This window comes from Acipenser ruthenus, chromosome 16, assembly GCF_902713425.1.
Source record: "Acipenser ruthenus chromosome 16, fAciRut3.2 maternal haplotype, whole genome shotgun sequence".
NCBI classification, from domain to species: Eukaryota; Metazoa; Chordata; class Actinopteri; order Acipenseriformes; family Acipenseridae; genus Acipenser; species Acipenser ruthenus.
The window spans coordinates 18955363-18980674 of NC_081204.1; the positions used below are offsets into that span (position 1 = coordinate 18955363).

The 25312-nt window shown below is 40.5% G+C and overlaps 1 protein-coding gene across 1 annotated transcript in view; it reads right to left on the reverse strand.

The window, feature by feature from the left end:
- LOC117412673 (serine/threonine-protein kinase 26-like) overlaps window positions 1-25312 on the reverse strand; it is a 48583-nt gene that overhangs the window by 5288 nt on the left and 17983 nt on the right. The window contains exons 4-9 of the mRNA XM_058988988.1: window positions 15713-15769; window positions 13757-13865; window positions 13500-13657; window positions 2159-2344; window positions 1654-1802; window positions 1284-1380 (exon numbers count right to left, since the gene is read on the reverse strand). Coding sequence (XP_058844971.1) covers window positions 1284-1380; window positions 1654-1802; window positions 2159-2344; window positions 13500-13657; window positions 13757-13865; window positions 15713-15769 — 756 coding nt within the window. The remainder of the gene's footprint in view (window positions 1-1283; window positions 1381-1653; window positions 1803-2158; window positions 2345-13499; window positions 13658-13756; window positions 13866-15712; window positions 15770-25312) is intronic.

Genomic DNA, 25312 nt, shown 5'->3' on the forward strand with positions numbered 1-25312 from the left:
CCCTCTGCTGGTGGAGATGGGGACAGCAGGTACTCCTCTGCTGGTGGTCCTGCTACCTGGGCTGCTGTTCCATTTATGGTTGCCTCCAGGTAGCTGAGGACAAACTCCACACCTTCCTCCAAGGTGTTTGGGGTGTGTTCCTCCTGATAGGCCTCCCATCTCTCACTGTCCATCATCCACAGGGCCCGGACGACTATGGGCAGAGACTGGGCCTCCAGCCCAGCATTCTCTAGGAACCAGCCCCGCAGTTTGATGGCGTCTTCTGCCATTGACTTTTTTTTTTTTTTTTTTTTTTTTTTTCTTTTTTTAATCCAGACCCCTCCTGGTCTGACGCTTGGAGGCGCGGCTATCCCACGATGACACCACGTGTCACAAAGACGGCCGGAGTGGGTGGCGTCAGACCAGAAGCAGGGAGTAACACACAGAGATTTGGGGTTTTGGTAAAGCTGAGCGCGTGATTGCGCTCAGCATTTAATAATTAAACAGAAAATAAAAGGTTTGAACAGACAAAAACACGGGACACGGCACTACACGCCAAAATAAAAAGACAAACAAAACGACTAGACACTAACACACAGGTGAAACGGAGACGAACAAACACGGTGAGAATACACTTATTATATTTATAATTACGCTTTTACTCCTTCTCTCTCACCCGTTCTCCACTCTCTGAACACCTAACCCCGACTGCATGCTACGTGTCTCTATATACTGTTGTGCTGGGATTCAATTACTAATTAATTATTCACTTGAATCCCAGCACGTGAATTAATTCTGTGCAACCCCGTGCTCGCATATTATATTTTAAATGCACGTGCGTGATGTGCAATCCCGTGCCTAAATACAAATCTATACTTTTTAAATACACGTGAAACACAGACCCGTTTATATCCCGTGTACCAATCTATACACCAACATTTACACACGCAACACGCAACACATAACACACAAATGCACACAGGGGCGGGGCGCATTGCCACAGTAATACTAATTAACTAAATGTTGAAATGATTGTTGCATAATAAAATGGTATTTGCTTTTCTGTTGAATAGTTCTGACTCACTGTTTCGTTAACAAATCCACAGTTTTCTGTGGATTCGTAGCACTAACCACTCAGCCACTTTTAGTTAATCAATCAAAATATCAAAGGGTGACGTCACAGAAATGTTTGCACTGTGGTAAACAGTCTACAAAGAACACGTTTAGATGGGCAATGCAGTAAGATATCTCTTAAGATATAAAAGGCGACACTTGAAAATGCATCACATTTTAAATTGGCTTACTGTTCCATTTTGCATCTTTTTTGATTCTGGTTTCTTTCTGATTGTAGGAAAGGACCATTCAGTTCTTGAACTATCATTCTCTTTGTTGTTTGATTCCCTGTAAAATATAATACAAGACATTTGTACTGAACATTGAGGACATAAAAAAAGAAGAAAATTGTTCTCTGAATTTTAGGAAAGGTAGCAAGCAAGCAAGATATTCCTCTTTGTCTTGCTACCCATTCCCTTATTAACAAAACACAGAACAGATGGATGTGCGTCTAAGATAGACATTTAACAGCCTGTTATTAGAGTGTAGCTGCAAATGCATATAGTTGTTGGTTTGAGTGCCTTTAAAAGAGGCCACTGAATTTCACTCCACAGTACTTACGAATCAGACTCATCTGAGCTGGCGTCCTCATCGCTGTGACCCTCCGCCTTCCACCTCTTAAACCTGTCGATCAGCTCCGTCAGATAGGAAGTCTTCTTGAAATTTTTAGCAATGAATTTGTGCTTCAGGAGTTCTTTTGCTGTTGGTCTCTGAAAACACAACACAGAAAACAAGCTATCATTTCTGCAAACAAAGCTTCCCCTGGGGCGCACTGTGGTGTTACTGTTATTTCAATGTTAAAATAAATATGCCTTTTCTGTCATTCTGACTAAGTACACTTTTCACTTGCTTTGTTTAACGAATGTTGAAAATCAAATACTGAAATCAATTTATAATTTAAATACATGACCATGTTTTCCAAACCACAAATCTAATAATTAATTTACTAAGTTCAATACTAAAACTGATCCGGTTTCACATCTTCCTTAAGCAGTTTAAAACCAACACCTAACCTGCAAACTATTATTAAAATAAAATGCATTCCGGATTTTTTGTCTACACTTACAAAAGCGGGGTCCTTATTGAGGCATGAGTCTATGAACTCCTTGAAGGGTTTGCTGAAATCCCCAACCAAGGTGGGCGGGTTATTCTTTGGAATGAGAAACAGCACTCTCATTGGATGCATTTCTGAATTGGGTGGCTCGCCCTTTGCCAGTTCAATTGCAGTTATTCCCAAAGACCATATATCTGCCTGAGAAAAAAGAAAAAGAACTGCAGTTAATGACTCGCTGTGTGACAGGGCGAAAGCCCTGCTTGTATAAATAATGTGTGTGGGAATTTAAGGTTGGCAGGGATGAGGTTAATTCTGTCCCTGCCCACAATCCCCAATTAGGTAATCGATGCTAATTGGGGAGTGGCCACCTGTATCAAGGAGCGCACAGTCCTTGTTTGGGAGGCGGGGGTTAGGGGACTGGAGCTGTGTTTTGTTTGCATCTTGTAGTGAAGGCTAATGCCCAGCCTACAACGGTTTAATCTTTTGTTTGAAACTTCATTCTGGCCCTCATGCCTGTTTATTTGTTCCTGTTGTTCATTTAATAAATGTGCGCATTAGCACTTCACTGCAGCTTCCTGTCTCTGAGTCTCTCTTCCTGCCGGTAACAGCTTGGACTGTGACGCTACCCTGTCACACTCAGCAAACTAAAAAGATGTGTTTGCTGAATGTAAATTAAAAAGATGTGTTTGTTGAATGTAAACTAAAAAGATGTGTTTGTTGAATGTAAATTAAAAAGATGCGTCTGTTGAATATAAACTAAAAAGATGCGTCTGTTGAATGTAAAATTAAAAAGATGCGTCTGTTGAATGTAAATTAAAAAGATGCGTCTGTTGAATGTAAATTAAAAAGATGCGTCTGTTGAATATAAACTAAAAAGATGCGTCTGTTGAATGTAAATTAAAAAGATGTGTTTGAACGCAAATTAAAAAGCTGTGTTTGTTGAACATAAATTAAAAAGATGTGTTTGTTGAATGTGAAGTCAAAACTCAACACAGAGGTGGTAATCTGTGGGGATGAGTTGCAAAAATAAAATACAGCAACTTATACAAAACATAGATGGCAATTTAAAAAGTGCAGTATAAGTATTCTCTTAAATGATGAGCTTCTATAATGTGTAAGAAAATCATTACTGTACATGTATTGCATATTGCAATTCATATCTGACCACAAATGGACAGAGTTATATAGACTGCACCCACAAATATGGTTATGTCACCCAGGCCACACCTGAAAAAACCTTGCCCATGCTACCCCCCCCTCCCCATGGTAATTCAATTCAACATTTTCCACTCCTTCTTCCTGTTGTCTTTTTCTCCTCGCAACTTATGCAGTTTTCTGCATTTTGATTTTTGATTTTTTTACACTACACCCAGCCCAGTTGAGTTAATTCATCATGTGACTTCACTCACGTCTCTGCTGAAACTCAACACGGCGGCTGAACCAACGAAGAAAAATTTTCATTTGATTGATCATGCACGAGTCAATACCATTAAGATCATATTGCCAGTCGTAAACACGTGAGAACAAGAAACCAAAAAAAGACAACAACAAATGCAAAGCACTGCTTTCTTCTATGAGGAAAAACTTACACCTATGGTACTGCACTCAAGGCAGCGGGGCTTTCCCGAAGTCAGTAAGCTAAATTAATGACGTATTTCATTATTTATTTCCACTCTACCTGCCTTTTTATAAAGCTATAATTAGCAATGTTAAACCATGACTGTTCCTTAAATAACATTATCTGATGATAAAGAAACAAGCTCAAAGCTATTTGTCTAGCTATACGTTCCTTAAAGGAGATTGTTCTTTTTACAGTGTAACGGATGTAGTCACTACACTACACACCACTTGTTTCATAAAGACATTCTGTCTGGAGACACACCACTTGTTTAAATTTAGCAAAGAAGACAGAATTAGCAAAGAAACAATTGTGAGGATTAATTATGCGTTTATATTAAAAGGGGCGCTATTTAAATTACAATCGTGTGATACACAGCAGAGAACCTGTGTATCAACGAGTCTGTCAACATGCCTTTTTATCAAAGTGTTTCATATTTTTTCCTGGTTATTGTAATACCAGTAAAACACTAAACTTCATTTGTGGAGTACTGTACATAGGATTACTCTCACATGACATTGCTGGACTGTTACTAAACTTTCAGATTTTGTATTGTTATTGTAAATGACAGCAATAAGCTAAACAGGTTTTTTCAAAACACCTTTATTTGTAGACTGAGTTAGTGGAACTGTTAGTGGAAGACTAAATATGATTCTCTCACAACAGTGCTGGACATTTGCTTTCTTAACTGTTTTAATATAATTCTTATTTTAATGCCAGCAATGAGTCAAGTGATGCTTATAAACCTTATGTCGTCAGGTGCTTTACTTACTATTACAGCAACAAGAGTCTGATTGCAAATCTTGGCTCTTGCAAAGAAAGAAAGAAAATGGTGGCAATATTTATTCATTGACTTATTTTAACTATCAAGATTATATGTATGTTCAAATGCCATGTTTAATTCTCAATAATAACATTGCTCCGTGGCATGTTAATATTGCATAGAACACACAAACTGAAGGGAAAGTCTGCAATGAAATGTGGAAGCAATCAATAGGCAGGCTAGGCTTCTCTTACACTACCTGTAATAAAGCGATCAATAGGCAGACTAGGCTTCTCTTACACTACCTGTAATAAAGCGATCAATAGGCAGGCTAGGCTTCTCTTACACTACCTGTAATAAAGCGATCAATAGGCAGGCTAGGCTTCTCTTACACTACCTGTTTTATTAAATACTCATTTTAACATTATGCAATCATTTCTCAAATACACACAGTCAGAAAAAGAAATAAAATGGACTGCACTTAAACAGAAAGGGAACCAATCTCCTCGGAGAAAGTATCCTTCAGGCGGTCCAGAAGCATTTAAACTAGAAAGGAAGGGGGGAGAAAACAAAAAAAACAGAAGGGAGACCACATCAAAACAAGGGCAACAACTCAGGTAAGACCACTATTAAATGTATTTCTCTTAATGCTAGAAGTCTCAGAAACAAAATGTTAGAACTTGAAGCTACTGCACTAACAAGTAACTACGATGTGATAGGTGTTACAGAAACTTGGTTGTCTGAGAGTGATGGAGACGAATATAATATTAGTGGGTACACACTATATAGGAAAGACAGGCAGGACAGAAGAGGCGGAGGGGTAGCGCTATACAATAGTCTTGAAGCCCAGGTGTTAAATCAGGACAAAGAAAACAATGCAGAATCAATATGGGTCAGAATAATGGACACAAATTCAAAGGGCATAATAATAGGAGCATGCTATAGACCGCCAAATTCAGACGCTGAGCAAAATAATCTGTTGTACAATGACATTCGAAATGCGTGTAGAAAAGGAGAAGCCATACTAATGGGGGATTTCAACTTCCCCTGTATAAAATGGGAAAACCCGATGGGGGGCACGACGGACGAAACTGAAATGGTGGAAATGACAAATGACTGCTTCCTAACGCAATTTGTCAAGGCACCGACTAGAGGGGAGGCATGCCTTGACTTAGTCTTTTCAAATAATGAAGACAGAATAACTAAAAGAGAGGTCAGAGAGCTTTTGGCAAACTCAGACCACAACATGGTCTCATTTGAAATATTTTTTAAAACCCCAAAAGTAATGACTAAAGCTAAGGTTTACAATTTTAGAAAAGCAAACTACGAAGGTATGAAACAGAGACTAATAGAAGTAGATTGGAATAAAATAGAGAAAACATCCACAGAAAAAGGGTGGCTGTTTTTTAAAAATGTAGTACTAGAGGCACAAAACAATCACATCCCAAAAGTAGACAAATCTAAATCTAAAACAAAATGGCCAAAAAGGTTTAATAGATCAATTAAAAAAAATATTCAGCGAAAAAAGACACTTTACAGAGCGTTTAAAAAAAGCACACAGAAAGAGTACTTGGAACTGCAAACACAAGTCAAAAAGGAAGTTAGAAAGGCCAAGAGAGAGATAGAAATCAATATTGCTAAGGGGGCTAAAACCAATTCCAAAATGTTTTTCCAATATTATAACAGCAAGAGAACATTCAAAGAGGAGGTTAAATGTCTAAGAGACACAAATGGCAAAATCATAGATGAAGAAAAAAAAATAGCAAATATATTAAATGATTACTTTTCACAGGTTTTTACAAAGGAGGACACAGACAACATGCCCCACATGTCGACCTGTTCCTATCCAATTTTAAATAACTTTAGCATAACAGAGGCAGAAGTGTTAAAGGGACTAGGAGCTCTTAAAATAAACAAATCCCCTGGGCCAGATGAGATCCTCACAATAGTACTCAAAGAAATGAAAGAAGTTATTTACAAACCGCTAACCAAGATCATGCAACAGTATCTTGACACAGGGGTTGTACCGACAGACTGGAAAATAGCAAACGTAATACCGACCCACAAAAAGGGAGACAAAACCGAACCAGGTAACTACAGACCAGTAAGCCTGACTTCTATTATATGGAAACTATAATAAGATCCAAAATGGAAAATTACCTATATGGTAACAATATCCTGGGAGACAGCCAGCATGGTTTTAGGAAAGGGAGATCATGTCTAACTAACCTACTTGACTTTTTTGAGGATGCAACATTGAAAATGGATAACTGCAAAGCATACGACATGGTCTATTTAGATTTCCAGAAAGCTTTTGACAAAGTCCCGCATAAAAGATTAATTCTCAAACTGAACGCAGTAGGGATTCAAGGAAATGCATGCACATGGATTAGGGAGTGGTTTACATGTAGAAAACAGAAAGTACTGATTAGAGGAGAAACCTCGAAATGGAGTGAGGTAACCAGTGGTGTACCACAGGGATCAGTATTAGGTCCTCTGCTATTCCTAATCTACATTAATGATTTAGATTCTGGTATAGTAAGCACTCGTTAAATTTGCAGACGACACAAAAATAGGAGGAGTGGCAAACACTGTTGAAGCAGCAAAGGTCATTCAAAATGATCTAGACAGCATTCAGAATTGGGCAGACACATGGCAAATGAAATTTAATAGAGAAAAGTGTAAAGTATTGCATGCGGGCAATAAAAATGTGCATTATAAATATCATATGGAAGATACTGAAATTGAAGAAGGGAACTATGAAAAAGACCTAGGAGTTTATGTTGACTCAGAAATGTCTTCATCTAGACAATGAGGGGAAGCTATAAAAAAGGCTAACAAGATGCTTGGATATATTGTGAGAAGTGTTGAATTTAAATCAAGGGAAGTAATGTTAAAACTCTACAATGCATTAGTAAGACCTCACCTAGAATATTGTGTTCAGTTCTGGTCACCTCGTTACAAAAAGGATATTGCTGCTCTAGAAAGAGTGCAAAGAAGAGCAGAATTATCCCAGGTTTAAAAGGCATGTCGTATGCAGACAGGCTAAAAGAATTGAATCTATTCAGTCTTGAACAAAGAAGACTACGCGACGATCTGATTCAAACATTCAAAATCCTAAAAGGTATAGACAATGTCAACCCGGGGGACTTCTTTGACTTGAAAAAAGAAACAAGGACCAGGGGTCATAAATGGAGATTAGATAAAGGGGCATTCAGAACAGAAAATAGGAGGCACTTTTTTACACAGAGAATTGTGAGGGTCTGGAACCAACTCCCCAGTAATGTTGTTGAAGCTGACACCCTGGGATCCTTCAAGAAGCTGCTTGATGAGATTCTGGGATCAATAAGCTACTAACAACCAAACGAGCAAGATGGGCTGAATAGCCTTCTCTCGTTTGTAAACTTTCTTATGTTCTTATGTTCTTAAAACAGCTATGTCATAGTTCTGCATTTCATGCAGAGAAGTACTTCATGGCACTCTAACAACAGGGACATTGCTTTCCAAAACAAGAAGGCTATGCCATTTGTGAGAATATTTATTACATGACAGTGGATCATTAGAGTGGCTTCAAATATTTATATATTAAGTTTGTTACTTTTAAACTTTGCTGACAGCAACACTGGTTACTTCCCTAGGCTGCTCTCCATTTAATTTCCTGTAAGTTTTCCTCTCCCATGATAATATTTGCTGGCCATTTCATTACTGATTAAAATTAAACTACAGTATATAGGTACTCTTGCTGACCACGTTAAACTACATCAACTTTTAGCTGTACTGGGCAGAGAAAAGTTAATAAAGGGGAACGCCTAAAACATAATATGAAGTAAACTATGCTAATGTATTTAGTATTTCTACTGTAACCCTAAAACTACAGTCTCAGTAACACTGAGCAGGCCTGCCTACAACAGCATAAGAAGATGAAGATTAACTGTAACATAGTTTCTTCATAGAATGATGAACTCCCACTCTCCATGTTGCTTGAGTCAGGAGAACCCCCCCCCTTCCAGAGTACCCTATCTACATTTCCCAACCGAACCCAGCAGTAAAGGAAACCAGCAAAGAGGGAAGGAGGGTGGGGTATAGGTGTGTGGAGTTCATCATTCTACCAAGACACCATATTACAGGTAATCTTCATCTTCTTACCTCACATGATGAACTCCACACAGCGAGTGAACTCTACCATAGGAAGTGACAAAGGGTGGTAGGTTGGATATTAGGGCCCAAAGCCACAGATAATACAGAGTGAGCAAAGGCTGGCTGAGAGGAAGACACATTTAACTTATAATGTTTAATGATGGTCTTGGAAAAGTAACCGCATTGCAGAGGTCTTGAATTGGGGCGGATTTTAATTGCGCCCATGTAGTAGCCACCCTTCTTACTGAGTGTGCTTTTACAGGTCCTGGAGCCAGTTTCTTGTCCAGGTACAACAAAATAGGTGTGATGTAATCCACCAAGAGATTGTCTGTTTAGAGAGACAGGTTTGCCTTGATCTTGTGAGTTAAAAGCCACAAAAAGCTGTCCTGAAGGTCTTTTTTTTTATCGTCCTATGAATATAGAAACGAAGACATTCATTAAGTGCTGTCTGGCCTCTGCTTTTGATGTATGCAGTTTTGGGAAAATAATAATTCAGGAAAAGTTATAACCTGATCCAGATGGAACTGTGTTACCACCTGTCACCGGCCGTGACTGGGTTAGGCTTGCACAAAGGATGACCAAACACAGCAGTATCTTTAGAATGTGAATAAACAATGTATTCTTTTTACAAAATAAAACAAAACAAGCACAAATAAACTGGAATTACCCAGTATAACAGGAACATTTTTTCCAGAGGTTGCCCTCAGATGCAAACCTGTCTCCACACATACACTATCATTTAGAAAATGTCCTCCCTCTTAGAGGGAGCAATCCTTCCCATAATGAATTATGTCTTAAAGGGATGATCCCCTGTTTAATTTTTTTATCCCGACAAACCTCTTTAAAGCCTTTCTTGGTTTGCCAGCCCCACCTCTAGGCAGCCATTTTGAAGGGCTGCAGACAAAGACCAAATCAACACACAACAGAACATTGAGTTTGTTTTCAAACACAAAGATGCTGCAGCAATTGGAGAAGTGAAGGTAAGAGACTATTTCATTCACCTTTCATATCACATTCACTCACACACTTAGGGTGCATCAATGACCAGTGCTTGTAGCTCACTTATCCTTCTTTCTGATGTTGCTGCTACCAAGAATGCGCTTTTCCATTTCAGGAATTTCTGGTTGCATGTTGCCATGAGTTCAAAACGGTGGTCCCATGAGTTTATTCAGTACTAGACTGAGGTTCCATTGTGGAAGATAGGTTTCTTTGGTGGCCTTTTACCCCCCTAAGAAGAGGGTGAGAACCTACCGGGTGATCCTCCCACGCCGGTAAAATACTAGATATTGCAGCAATATGCACTTTGATGGACAGCACAAGACCCTTGTGGAACAGGTGGCCCAGGTAAGATAAAAATGTTGATTTACATCTGTGTGTTCCAAAAGATTTGGATGCACCAAAGAACAAATTCCTTCCATTTCCCTGTATAGGCTTGAAAAGTAGATGTTTTTTTAAAGCCGGCAAGATACCAACTACTTGTTCAGATAGGCCCTGATCTAATAATTGCTGCCGTTCACTCTCCAAGCTGCTAGTCGTAATCATGCAGGGTTGTTGTGCTGCATCTTCCCTCTGTTTTGAGACAGCAGATCGCGGGCCACTGGTAAGGGCACTGGCCCCGCTTCTGCTATCTGATTTCCGAGAACCAAAACCTCTTCGCCCAGTACTACTAGAATGAGACTGGCCCAGTCTCTTTTTACCTTGCTGAGCACAGCTGGGATTAATGGCAGAGGAGGATATGCATATATTAAGCCGGTCGACCACAGAATGGACAGTCCGTCTACTGCCATGGTTGCTTCTTGTTGGAACTGGGAGCAGAACAGCGGCAGCTGCGTATTCTCTGTTGTGGCAAACAGATCTACCACGACTTTGTGCCTTCCTGGTGATTTATGTATTTTACTGCCGTGGTGTTGTCGGTAAGAACCAGCACGTCCTCTTGCTTTAGAACTGGTGCAAAGTGTTTCAGTGCCAGAAAGACTGCTAAAAGCTCCAGATGGTTTATATGGAGGTGCCTTTGTCTTTGTGACCAAGTTCCCTGGACTTGTGCTTCCAGTAGGTGTGCTCCCCACCCTAGTAGGGAGGCGTCTGTATACAGGTGGAGTGTCGGAGGTCGTTGAGACAGCTGGTGCCCCCCAATCACTCGAGGTGAGAATCACCACCATCTTGCTTCTATTGCAGCTTCCAGAGAAACCTCGATGCAGCGGGAATCTGGAAGAGTCGGGTTCCAGGAAGAAAAGACACCGTTGTGTGTGTCTCATGTGTAATTTTGCGTCTCTTACCAGAGAAAATGCTGCTGCCATGTGCCCCAGAAATTGTTGGAAGGAGTGTGCTGTTGACCTGGCTCCCACATTGAACTGACCCGCCAGCTGCCGAATGGTGGCCACTCTGTTCTCTGTGTGAGATACACCCTTCCTGAGAGCGTGTTGAATTGGGCCCCCAGGAAAACCAAAGAAGAGCGATGAGCGATGATTTTTCCATTTACCAACAGGCCCAGGTCTGAGGTCTAAAATGGGTCTGAACTTCCTGTTCTTGTGTATTAAGAAATACCTGTAGTGGCCCTGCCTCTGCCAAGATGAGGGGACCCGTTCTATGAAAAGGGAAAGGAGCATGGATCTTATCTCCTCCTGTAGAAAGATCCTTTGTGAACCTGCTCAGTCCAGTCGTGTCCAAATAATGCCTGTTGCTGGTGGTTGAGACCAGAATGGTACCTTGCAGCCGTGTTATATGAGCCCTAGGACCCTGGGATTTGATGTTATTTTCTCTCAGTTTTTATAAAAATGTGAAACCCTTCCCCCTACTGGCAGAAGTGAGGGGGTGGAGACATCGTTTGCTGACCGGAGAATGCCAGGAAGACGTAGCGGGTCTGCCTCTGCCTCTAGTAAAGCCACGGAAGGATCCATATGGCCTGGAGCTTTGGCCCCTTTGGAACCTGCCCTGTCCCACAAAGGCTGATTGAGTTGGCTGCAGTCTGAAAGACCTTTGCCTATTAAAATACCCCCACATGATTTTCATAGTTATTGATACGCATATTGCAAGTGGAGGCAGCATAGTCCTTCTTCCATTTTCCTGTCTGCACCGACTGGTGTGAAGGATTTTGAGGATACACTGGTGGCTGGTGCAGCATGATAATATCTATTTTAGGCTGCTTAAAAAGATGATCTTTGTGGCCAGTAGGTGATCTATAAAATGTATCTAGGTAGATATGATGCAACACAAGCAGGTTTTTTCTATAGAGCCTCAACGGGCCTCCAGACGGGAAAACCTTTGAAGGCCTTCCTATCCTTTGCATTTAAGATGCTCAGGAAATTGTCGTCCTTAATCATAGTCTGGGTATTAGCGTTGAGAGAGGAAGTCATCCTTAGGGGTATAGACCAGTGAAGTGCCCTCTCCAGCTAATGAAACGTCATAGTCTCCCATGCTGCGCGTATCAGCAGAGTAGTATTGCTCCTGTGTACTCCAGGTTGTTACAGTTATCAGCCACCGGGACTACCGGCTGTAGAGGTACAGGTAGCCTTCAGTTTTCAAACTCCTGCACCCACTGAAAAAATTATGCTTAGTTACCAGGGGCATTCATTCTTGTGGAGTCATCGGCTGGGTAGCCTTGGTAGGAATCTAGGTAATGGCCGCTGCTGTTTTAGCTGGTGCTTCCTTCTCCCTGCTGCCGCGGGAATGGGTGGATTTACTCGTTCTCTTCCTCGGGGGAGATAAGACGGAGCTCCGGTGCTCTGTGGAACTACTTGGTCTCTTAGTTGTTGTTTTTGTTGAAGATGATGCGCAAGAATTATCAGCAGGCAAAACTGGTGTTGAGGAGCCTTTCCCCTATGTATCAGTGCGGCTGACATGTCAACACACGATAAAACTCTCTACCACAAGATGGTGAAAGAGAAAAACCACACAGTGAACACACAGAAGGCATGTGTGCGAGAAATTTGGACATCGATACAACAGAAAGGGGGGGCTTTATGGAGGAGGGACAATAACTGGCGCCAAAAAAGGATTATATCAAGGATCTCTGGGAAACAGATCAGCTTTTCTCCTGACCCAGCAACATGAAGACTGGGAGTTCACTCGCTGTGTGGCGTTCATCATATGAGGTAAGAAATATTATTACTGTTAATTTAAAATAATAAAAAAAAGAATCTCATCAGATAAGTAAATGATGTAAGCTGTATTGCTGTAGAAATATATGCTTTCTTGAGTAGAGACTTGGAAATGCTCAGCTGTGTGGAAAGCTTTCTGTTGTTTCTCACTCCAGTGATTATTTGAGGAAATTGGTTTTGACATCAGTTTGCCTAAGGCTACAGGACCTCATTCCTGAATTCCAAACCCTCCAGTTTGTGCATTTCTCATTTTTTCTTTATTGCAATAGAGTAATACAACCCAGGGGAGGCAGGCCTTATATAAATGAACCTCCCAACTGGCCATGTTTCAATCTCAGTTTAACTAGATCTGCAGCTTTATAAGAGCAGACACCAAATTACGAATGTCTCTGACATGACATACAAATTCAAACGGATCTACATGTTCATTATCCTAACAGGTATTCATTTACCATTTAAATTCATCTTGCGTATTTGGTATGATTATATAAAACTGTCTGAAGATATCTGATGGACTGCTCAGAATCTTTTGTGCTTTGAGGTGGTCTTAATAAGGGAAACGTATCAGTCCTTTCCTTCAGCACATATCTTCTGCATTCTTCCACTTCAAAGGGTTACATGTAAATGTGTTGTCCTAGTATTTTAGAAGCATGTACAGGTCATTATTAAGCAAAAAACAGATATTTAGTTGCTTGTATTGGAACTTGTCTATCTTGTAGTCCAACAACAAAGCCTTACTTTTGAGTCGTATGCAGACTGCTGTATAACTTCGGGAGCCATCCAAAAAGGAGTGCCTACGAATGTCTCTCTTTTTATCTGTGTGTCCGTCAGCTGGCCGGCAACTCCAAAATCTGCTAGTTTAACCTCTCCAAGTTCTGATAATAAAACATTTGCAGCTAGAAAACACAAAAAAACAAAATACAAAACAATTAAACATAATCAGCATCTAAGTGACAGTCACAGACAGCATGATGGATTCCAGAATGTTCCTAAACCTTTAATGTCCCTGTGAATCTTCTTCTCCGAGTGCAGGTAGTCTAAACCCTTCAGGATCTCCTTCAGCATGGTGGCAATCTGGTATTCATCAAAGGGGCCCGCTCGTAGCTGAAAGAGATATGAAGCACATGCATCAGTCTGGTATTCATCAAAGGGGCCCGCTTGTAGCTGAAAGACATATGAAGCACATGCAGTTCGCAGTCTGGACCCCCCTTACTACAACAGTGTGCTGCCTTTCAGGAGCCTTTGTCATGCATATGACTGAGAATGTGGACAGGCTCCTAGAACAAACAAGAGACGACCCGGTAGTAGTCGTCCACATCAGTACAAACAACATTGAAAGATACAGATCAAGATCCCTGCAAAACAAATTCAGAGAGCTAGGAAGGAAATTAAAAGACAAGCCCAAAACTGTGGTATTTTGTGGGACACTGCCGGCACCTTGCAAAGAACCATACGTACAGCTGGAAATAAATCATCTAAATGCACGGCTGAAATCATGGTGCACACAGGAAGGCTTCACCTTCCTTGAACATTGGACCACATTCTACAAAAAGAACTATCTATATAGGCGGAACGGACTGCACTTAAATAAAAAGGGAACCAATCTACTCGGAGAAAGGATCCTTAAGGAGGTTCAGAAGCACTTAAAACTAGAAAGGAAGGGGGGAGAAATCATTTCAAAAAACTGAAGGGAGATTACATCAAAACAAGGGCAACAACTCAGGTAAGATAGCCATGAAATGTATTTATCTAAATGCTAGAAGTTTCAGAAACAAAATGTTAGAACTTGAAGCTACTGCACTTGAAGCTAATGGATTTCAACTTCCCCCACATAAAATGGGAAAACCCGGTGGGTAGCACAACAGACGAAATTGAAATGGTGGAAATCACAAATGAACTCTTCCTAACGCAATTTGTCAAGGCACAGACTAGAGGGGAGGCATGCTTTGATTTAGTCTTTTCAAATAACGAAGACAGAATAACTAAAACAGAGGTCAGAGAACCATTGGCAAACTCAGACCACAACATGGTCTCATTTGGGATGTCTTGAGGGCTGGCTGCATCTGGTGACCAAACTAGGACTGCCATAAGCAGCTCCGACACTGACCACTGGGTCATGTACTCACTATACTCATAAGCAGCTCTGACACTGACCACTGGGTCATGTACTCACTATACTCATAAGCAGCTCTGACACTGACCACTGGGTCATGTACTCACTATACTCATAAGCAGCTCCGACACTGACCACTGGGTCATGTACTCACTATACTCATAAGCAGCTCTGACACTGACCACTGGGCCATGTACTCACTATACTCATAAGCAGCTCTGACACTGACCACTGGGTCATGTACTCACTATACTCATAAGCAGCTCTGACACTGACCACTGGGTCATGTACTCACTATACTCATAAGCAGCTCTGACACTGACCACTGGGTCATGTACTCACTATACTCATAAGCAGCTCTGACACTGACCACTGGGCCATGTACTCACTATACTCATAAGCAGCTCTGACACTGACCACTGGGCCATGTACTCACTATACTCATAAGCAGCTCTGACACTGACCACTGGGCCATGTACTCACTATACTCATAAGCAGCTCTGACACTGACCACTGGGTCATGTACTCACTATACTCATAAGCAGCTCCGACACTGACCACTGGGCCATGTACTCACTATACTCATAAGCAGCTCCGACACTGACCACTGGGTCATGTACTCACTATACTCATAAGCAGCTCCGACACTGACCACTGGGTCATGTACTCACTATACTCATAAGCAGCTCCGACACTGACCACTGGGCCATGTACTCACTATACTCATAAGCAGCTCCGACACTGACCACTGGGCCATGTACTCACTATACTCATTCACCTGCTATTCAGGCCCTTGAAAAAAAGGTGTTAATGAAGTAAAAAAGAAGACAAGGCTTACCAGGTCTAGAGCTGAGCCTCCCCCCAAGTATTCCATGATGATCCACAGCTTTGTCCCCTGCAGTCAAGAACACAATTGAGTTTATTTAGTATCCATCTGATTTAGAAAGATGTGTTTGTAGAAGACGATAGTAAAGAATTACAACTACAATAAAACCAAAGCACCCTCCAAGTAAAACTGCCCCAATCTCCAAAACACCAAAAACACACAAATCACTGAATGTTCTTTAATAATTATTGGAAGCATGACTTCTGCAACACTGTCTGTAATGTACAGTATATGATCGGATCAGTTTGTTACTTCTTTAAGTACATTCTCATGCATTGCTCCACTTCTCATTCAAATCAAATCAGCTTTATTCCAAGCTATTCAGGTTGCAGTTTTAAGCAGTGCTGGTCGAGCATGGAGATTGTCATGTTCGGGTATTCCTTCAAGATGTAGATGTTGTTCACTTTCAAAACCATATCAAAGCCATTACATGTAACACGCCTTACTTTACCCTTGTGAATGAGCTACAAAACAAAGAATGCAATACAGTAGTTACGGTTAAAAAATAATCTTGTGTGTATTTCAGGTGAAATCAAAGTAGAATGTACAGATCCGTACAAAACAGCACATTTCTAATAAGATAGTGGAAAACTTTAAGGAACTAATGCAAGTCAAAGAAAATATTATAGAGAGGCTGGTGTTTCTTATGCGTTTCACTTAAAACCAGACATCAGGGGATCCGGGCTGGTTAATATTATAGAGAGGCTGGTGTTTCTTATGCGTTTCACTTAAAACCAGACATCAGGGCATCCGGGCTGGTTAATATTATAGAGAGACTGGTGTTTCTTATGCGTTTCACTTAAAACCAGACATCAGGGTGTCCGGGCTGGTTAATTCCTGCCATCCGGACACAAATGCCAATTCCCAGACTGTCAGGGAAAAACCCTGACAGGTGGCACCCCTAGGATGTAATACAGCAAAAAAGTTCAATAATTAAACCAAAAAGGAAGTGAAACGGCTACTGTACCAAACTGAAAGAGGTTTTTTTTTTTGTGAACTCCAATAACCCTAAGTAATCTTTTGCCAGTCAAATCCTAGCGTGTCTAAATAAAGTTCTGAGTCCCAGGAACACATTTTGTTCGTCTGTTTCATCTTCTATAGCAGCCGCAACATTGTTTGCTGTTAGGAGTTTTTCCTAGTTTAATCATGCAGCAGATTCCCTAGTTAGATGATGATCTGATAACATCTCTTCAGCATAATAATCTGATGATCTGATAACATCTCTTCAAGATGTTACCATAATAAAAAACAGTATTGCAGCATGAGGAGTTTTGTACTAAGCAGGGTCAGCGGTTGAAGGGAAAACAAAGTTTATTTCTCAAACTGACCAGAAAGGTGAAAATAGAATGCATAGAAATATCTGTGACTTAATTAGGAAGTGTACTGCTGAGAAAAAAAAACAACTCAATATTTAGAGAATTCAAAATGAAAGTGCAGCTTACATGACTGCAGTAAAATAGTGCCATTCACCAAATTGTCATATTGGAAAATATCTGCTGCTGTGGTGTATTTAATATCGAAAATAGCATAATGAACACACTGCAATTGAAACATGTTTTTACTGAAAAATAAAGGGTAACATGTAATCCTGAGAGCTGTGTGTGTTACAGAACGTGCTGTCATATCAGGACTTGACTAACGCTGAGCATGGGAGCTGCAGCATGCTGTCATATCAGGACTCCATTAACACTGAGCATGGGAGCTGCAGCATGCTGTCATATCAGGACTCCACTAACACTGAGCATGGGAGCTGCAGCATGCTGTCATATCAGGACTTGACTAATGCTGAGCATGGGAGCTGTAGATGGCTGTCATATCAGGACTTGACTAACGCCGAGCATGGGAGCTGCAGCATGCTGTTTCCCATATTATAACTGGACACAGTTAAAGGTGTGGTCACTAATTCCACACACATTTTCAGACAGTCTTGTATTGCAGGGGCCTTGTTGCTCCAAAAATATTTGTTTCTTCTTGTTGATCTTGCCTGGCTGTGAGCAGTGCTGAAAATGAAGGAGTTTTATTGCACTAATGCAGTACTTTTTCAGACACTACAAGCAGACCACTACTAGTCTAGCACATGCTAAACCATCCAAAAGCGTGCCAGAATGCACCATTTTAATCCCCTTTTTCAAAAATGGGGGACGGACGGAGGATGGAGGATCTCTGGAGTGCCTGAACAGATGAACTGAATTTCAATTGTCCGATAGTTCATTCCTAATTTGGCCATGCACTTTGAAAAGGCACGGGAGCAGATCTGGGACCTACAGTTACCACGGGAGTAATATAGGGATGCCCACCTATAACGCTTTTTGGCTAACCAACAGCTTGAAACCCGAGGAAAGCCTCCTGCTAGAGCCCTAACAGTCTTCACAATAATTCTGCAAGCAGATCTTAATGTGGCAACGAGACACTGTGGGGCAAAAACTGCAAGCAGATTGACCCAGCGCGAGCATCTCGGTCTAACACAGGGCAGCTGAGCCCAGCAGTTAGTATTTCTGTGGAAAAAGATAGAAAATGCAACAGAGAGAACAATTCTCTCTCACACAAAACAATAACCAAATTACCGTTATTTTAATATATTTTTTATAACAAAAAACAAATTTTTTACTTTTACGCTTCAACCGAAGCTAGCAGCTTATGAGAGAGCATCAGTAGCCGACAAAGGCGTTCTATCCCGGGGAAGGGGTAGCGGAGCTGCCAGCTTCACGCAGGGCACAAGGCCACTAAGGGACTAACGAAACAGCTGAGTGCACAAACAAAGTAGATTTTACTAAAACATGTGAAAACAATCGCAATAAGTGTTAAAACACAAGCGAAAAGTCTGATATAACTCTTTCCAGGCGGTGAAAGGAAAAATGATGACGATACTTGTGTCAATGGTGGTTTATGCCCTTGGGGGAGGACATGACTACGTCACAAGCACTACGTGCAGCTCTGATATATCCAGACGGTATTAAAGGATAAATACCCATGAAGTAATGGGTACATTTCGTACTTGAAAGGGTCTCCAACCCTGGTCCTGGACGGCCAGCGTCCCTCCTGGTTTCTGTTCTAACTGTACACTAAACTGGACCAATTAAGCTTCTAACAAGCACTTAATTGGTCCAATTAAGTAAAGGATTACATCAATGATCTCTGGGGAAGAGATCAGTTTCTTCCTCCTGACCAAGCAACATGGAGTTCATCAAATGAAATAAGAAATAAACATCTCATACAGATAGTCATTTCTGACAGACATTTTTTTTTGCTGTCTTCAAATACATGTAAAAAAATGTGTTGGGATATTTGACCCAGCACTAGTTTTAACATGGTAAAAAACACATTAAATACATTTCAAATACCACAGACAGGTAGGATATAAACACATTAGCACTATTTAATATGAAGTTACTGCAAACTGAAAACAGACACTGTTTGTAAATGTTTGGAAAAACAAAGTTGTATAAATTACTGTTAAAGAGAAATTACAATAACAAACATTGGAACAAACAGATCTCAAACAATCTGTTCCTCTGTAAAATACTCATCCAGGACACACAACGCGTATGCTGCTGATACAGTTTAATGATTAACAATATTGACCCACTGGATCATTTTTCCCCAAATCTCTCCCAAACACAGAAATCAGAAATGGCAGGCTGCAACAAACGATACTCACTATGACACAAATAGCAACTGGGTCATTACCAGCTCAGGGCACAAAAAGGTGGTGAGTGGCCAGGACCTACTTTAACTCTTAGCGGTCCATTTATTCAGTGCGTCTCAGGCGCGTCAGGTCAAATTTATTTTCACACGCGCAGTTTATTTTAGACGCACGGTTTAAAAGTATTTTTTTTCCACAGTAAAACAGGTTTAAAAGGCACTGCATATCAACAGGACACTCAGTACTGCATCTCCAGCCCCGCCCCACCCCTTGTTCGCTGTATTTTTCACATACCTCTTCATAGTAGTGCATACCGATAAATCATCTCCTGATCTCTCGTTTTAATCACCAAACTCCTCAATAATAATTATTTTATTACTATAACATCTAAAAAAAGCTCTGCAAATGAATGTGATATTCTTTGAGCACTGGTTGCAGAAGCAGCTATCTTGTTTGTTTATGTCTGTGTTATCTATGTGGTGCCGGGGCTATCTGTATTCATGAGATAAGCTCCTTTTTTTGTTTCGGCTTCTCTCGGCTCCTTTCGGTCTCACTCGGCCATTGAATGGTTTTCTCGGCTTTAACCGGAGAAAAAACGACTAGAGACCTGTTTTTTACGACTTTTTGATGATGTCGGACAGGGTCTGACATAGGACTGCAAAGGGTTAATAGGTGGTGAATGGCCAGGACCTACTTTAAAAGGTGGCGAGTGGTCAGGACCTACTTTAAGCTATACTATCAATAATCTATGCTAAATAATGTTAATACCAAGTTTTATCACAACTGGATAAGCGCACGTGAACTGCCGACAGCACAGCATAACCCTATCGGAACTAAGAATGTTCACACCAAACGATTTGGTCAGAAGCCGAAGATTACCCCCCCCTCCCCCCCCTCCGGCACGAAGTTTTCGACTTTCGTCGGCATCCGATAGGGATCCGAAAGAGTTGCAGTTAAAAGAAAGTGTAATTTCACTCTGTTCTCAGGGGTCATTTACACAGCACATTTAACTCCCTCACAGCACACACTCGCATGTGCTACAGTACCTCATTTGACCGGTGTGTGGATTTCTACATGTCATTTTTGGTTAAATTACATTATTAATACTAAGATTTAAAATAAATGCATAAATAAAAATGCACTTTTCCCTAAATTAGTAAAAATATCTTAAAAATCACTAAAAATGAAAGCAGCATATTTTATATTTTTCCAATAAACAAATAAAGAAAGAGATGTTTTACAGTGCTCGTCTAATACCCCTTTCACACACACACGAGTTATGACGGCTCAGAGTCGGCACTGATGTGACTTTGTGGTCTGTGTGAATGCCGCCTCAACTCTGTGTGAAAGGCTATGCCTGCACTGAAGCGCTATAGTGGGCGTGGATTGAAAACCAGCATCCCACATGACTGTATACCGGACGTGTTGGGTAGTTTTGTCGTCTGTGTTACACGCTTTCATTTTTTTCAAATCCAATGGCTGATCAAGAACGAGGTAGTAACTGGAGTCCTGAAGAAGTTAAGTAACTTTACAGGCTGATGAGGAGGTGAATTCACAAATAGAAGGGATGGTGCGTGATGCTGTAATTTATGGGCGAATCACAGACATGATGCGCGAGCGTGGATACAACCATACCAAAAAATAGGTAACATCCAAACTGAAGGCCCTAAAATTAACATACTATGAAATAAAAGACCACAATTCTAGGAGTGGCAGAGCTCCTAAACAGATACGGCACTTTGAACTGTGCAGTAGAATTTGGGGGCACAGACCCCCCGCAGTTAATGTGATCGGGGGACTTCGAGAATGCAGAGGAAACTCAAAACAAACAACAGACACAACAGCTCTCGGGTCCCACTTCACCATCTACCGAAGAATGTGATGGATCCTGTGAAGCTGACGGTGGCAGCATATCTGGTAGCACTGTCAGTGACAGGCCCGGAATGGCCATCTGGTAGCGCTGGCAAATGCCAGAGAGGCCGGTGCATTAGTGGGCCGGTAATCACTATTGTGTACGTGTAGATTAATCAAATAGAAAAGACTTCAAATGACTTACTACATTAAGAACTCACCTAAAATAATCTAATTAAATACAAATTCAGGGGACTTCCCTCTCAGCAACTTTACTTAAAAAACACTGCGATGCACACACACTCATGCAAGGCTTCTCCCTAATCCTGAGCCAATCAGTACAGAATGTTGAGTCATCATGTGTTGACATTTAAAAAAAAAAAAAAAAAAAAAAAAAAAAAAAAAAAAAAAAGCAAAGACGTCAAAATTAGTAGGTCTGCACTCCCTGTTAGGAAGATGGATAAATCTAATAAATGAAAAGTTGGAGTATTGCCGTGTGGGTGATTTAGAGTTTCAACCAATTGGCACTAAGCAATAATGTGCAAGGGCGGGCGTTCTTGTTTTCAACCCATCAGTGATCAAACCAGCACCAAGCGCTGCGAGAGACAGTGTTTACTGTACTTGATGCTTTCGCTAACTGTGATGTCGGATGGCAAACTTTAAAAGTAAATTTCTAACTTACAGAACACCACATTTAAAACAATCGCACATGTGCATAAACTCTAGGTCGGACTACGCATCATAAACTCTGGGTGAGATTTTGTGCATACAGCTGATCCCTACAAGAAAATAGTTTGAACACTAATTTGAAGAAAGTATAATAATGCGTGTTTTTATTTATTCCACACCTCATTAATGCAGTGGTTTCATTTGCATGGTAGTTTCTATACTGTCATTTATAAATTCTGTGACATGAATAGAAAATACATTTTAATTGAAGCTGCGTATTTGTCCCAGTGCTAAACAAAACAATTGCACTGCATGTTCCGTTTTGCCAGGATTGTAATATTGTTGCTACTGCATCATAAAGAAAATACAGCTGCATAAGCATTATATCTTTCTACCACAGAATATGTTCTTAAAAATCATGTGAGAGAAGTTTCTTATTATTTATATTTAAGTTAAAGCTGCCAATTGTCCTGGGAAAATAGAAATAGAAATCAAATTATGTTTTTAAGTAGCATGTGTCTGTAAACTGTACCGTATTACTGTATTACTGAGGGTTACATATTAATTAATTTAGCTGATTGAAGTGTTTCATATGCAATATTAAGCAGTGTACATTTTAAAACAAATCTTAGGCAATGAACTAACAGACTACCTGAAAAGTCTCTCTTTGGGGCTGTGAATCTCACTCTTTAGGACAGCCAACCCTTGGCACCTCTGTCTTGCATATAAAAGCGTGTTAATATTAGCTTGGATATTACCTCCGAAATGTCAGCAATAATAACATATTAGGCTACTGACATAAATAAGCAAACCTATTGTACACTGTATTCCAAATATATCTGTAGGTCTCCTGTGGTTTATGTATATTTACAGCAAACAGTAAAACAGTCCCATCACAAGATAGCCTGTTTTAGTTCAGTAATTGAAATTTGCTAAATGCCTTATGTAATGCTCTGTCAGAACACAAATTCTGCCTCAACGTGGGCCGTGCATTTTAAAATGCCAGCGCTGATTTGGAGTCCCAGTCAGTCACTCATGAAGATGCAACGTGTGATCGGGCTCAACTCCAACAGGTAGAACTTCTCTTTGTAGCTGTTGACAGTATATGCAACAGGTAGAACTTTTTTTTTTTGATGGTCGACAAGCCTACAACTTTTAATACACTACAGTTGGTATCAGATGGCTGAATGAAAATAATATTAATGCTTCCCCACTTAAATATTCTTATTTAAATTTTCCGCATATATACAAAGCGAGCACAGGGAAGTTTACAGTACACTAGTTCTCCAGCACCATTCATTAAAAGATAAGAAATTGATATACCTGTCTATAGGTTATGGTTACTAGAAGGGGTGCCATTTCAGATTTCAGTAGGGGGGGTGACGCTTAGGCCCCTGGAAGCTCTTGGATGTTTTGCAGATAAAAATCAGTTTATTACGGGAGCATTTTCTATTTTTTTTTATAAAATCATACAGTAACAAAATTACCAGCACAGGACAAACAAGCAACTTTTAAAGCAAAGCAATGTGTACCTGCGTGGTGCAGACCCAGTACCAAATAAAGCCTTATTTTTAAGCTTATATATAAATTCAGAACACACAGGAGATAACAGTAATATATTACTGATCCCACAGCCTTGTATCAGTCTTAGCACAGGTATCAGTCACAGTTTGATACATTGGGGGGGGGGGGGGTGGAGGAAGGAGTGTTATTGTATGGAACTCACAGTATACTAATGACAGCTTAGTAGCAAGTGATTTTCTAACAATTTGTGAATAAAATCAATCCGTTAATGCTTTGAAGTTGAGTCGATGAGGTCGTTAATGAACAAATTTCTAGTTAAAATGCTTAATTGGTTGCATTTTGTCATCCTGAATTTCATTTATTTAGAACACTTCACATATAAAATGCTGATTTATGATTATCTGGCGTGTGGGTAAAAATTAAAACTTTTAATGTGCACCTTGCAATCATTCTTTGGATGGGGGTGGGGGGGTAAGCTTGGTGTAGGCTTGGTGATCCTCTGCTTTTCCAAGACGTGGCCTGTCCCTCACAGAGCTGGTTTCCTCGTTTCTCCAGACTAGTCTGCTGATTGTTGAAGCAGAACATCTCATTCTCTAGGCAACTTCTCTCACAGACAGGCCGCCTTCAATCATGTCGATAGCAACCAGTCGATCTTCATTCTTAAAGCGGGGCATGGTCATATCTTTCTCTGCTCTTGCGTTAATTAAAATCATGTCTTTACAAATGGCTATTTAAACAGATTCTTAATCAACTCATTTTATGAAATCACATGACTTAAGCTCAGTATTTTGTTATCCCAAGGAACAATACTCCTCAAACAATCAACAAACCTCTCTGCTCACTATTTAAAGTGTAAAAAACATTATGTATGTGCCCAATGAGCTATTGATGTAAAGCTTAAAGACTGTTGCGTTTTCATTGTGCATCACCATCTATATTATTGAAGAGCTGGTTTTCTGAGCGTCACTGGCTTTTTGGTGTTTTTTGATCTCTCTGGTTACCACAAACATTATTGTTGCTCCCACGTCTCACCGTTAAAATCAGTCCTGATAGTTTACAGAAAACTCATGTTCCAACATTGCTTAGGATTATGTGAGAAATATGTTGTGGTTCAAGAACAGGACTAGGAGTGCTTATCGCACGTGCAGCCATCGCAGATGGTCAACTAGGTGAGCTTGCCTCACACACTGAATGTATGCCTGCCACAGGGCTCCCCTGGGTCCTAAACCCTGCTAAGTTCTGACGGGGATTTCAGTAACCACAGACAGTACATGCATTTTGCAGAAATTAAAGGTTTTCTGACAAAGGGGTTTAACAGTAGAGTTTTGAGCAAAATACGGGAGAAAATCTGTCCCGGGAGATGTCTGGGAGAAGTGTCCAAAACACGGTAGAGTCCTGGTATAAAAGCGGAGTTGAAAAATTATACACCCTCTTGTTGGTGTTCCATTACCCAAGTACAGCGTTCACACAAGCATCCTTTATATATAGCAAATACCAGCATCCACGGTATTTTTGCTCTCTGCTTTTGCCTGAAGAGCTGGACTCTCTTAAATATATTGTATCGCCTTCTTTGCAATAAAATACGCAACCTATATTGTGCCTGAAGCTCCTGAAATTTGACACTTAACAGGTTGTTACATTGTATAATATAACTGAAGATTAAAAGCAAACAAAATGCAGTCTTTGACAAACAACAGTGCCATTTTGTTTTGTGATTTTGCCATGAAAACGATCTGTTGACTGACAGGTTTGAAAGTTGTACTGGCATGATCCCTTTGGCTGTGTACCCTTACCAGCATAGATTGCGCAGTTTTGTACTGCTCATTAGCGACAAGTGTGTGTGAAAGAGGTATAAGCTATCCTCT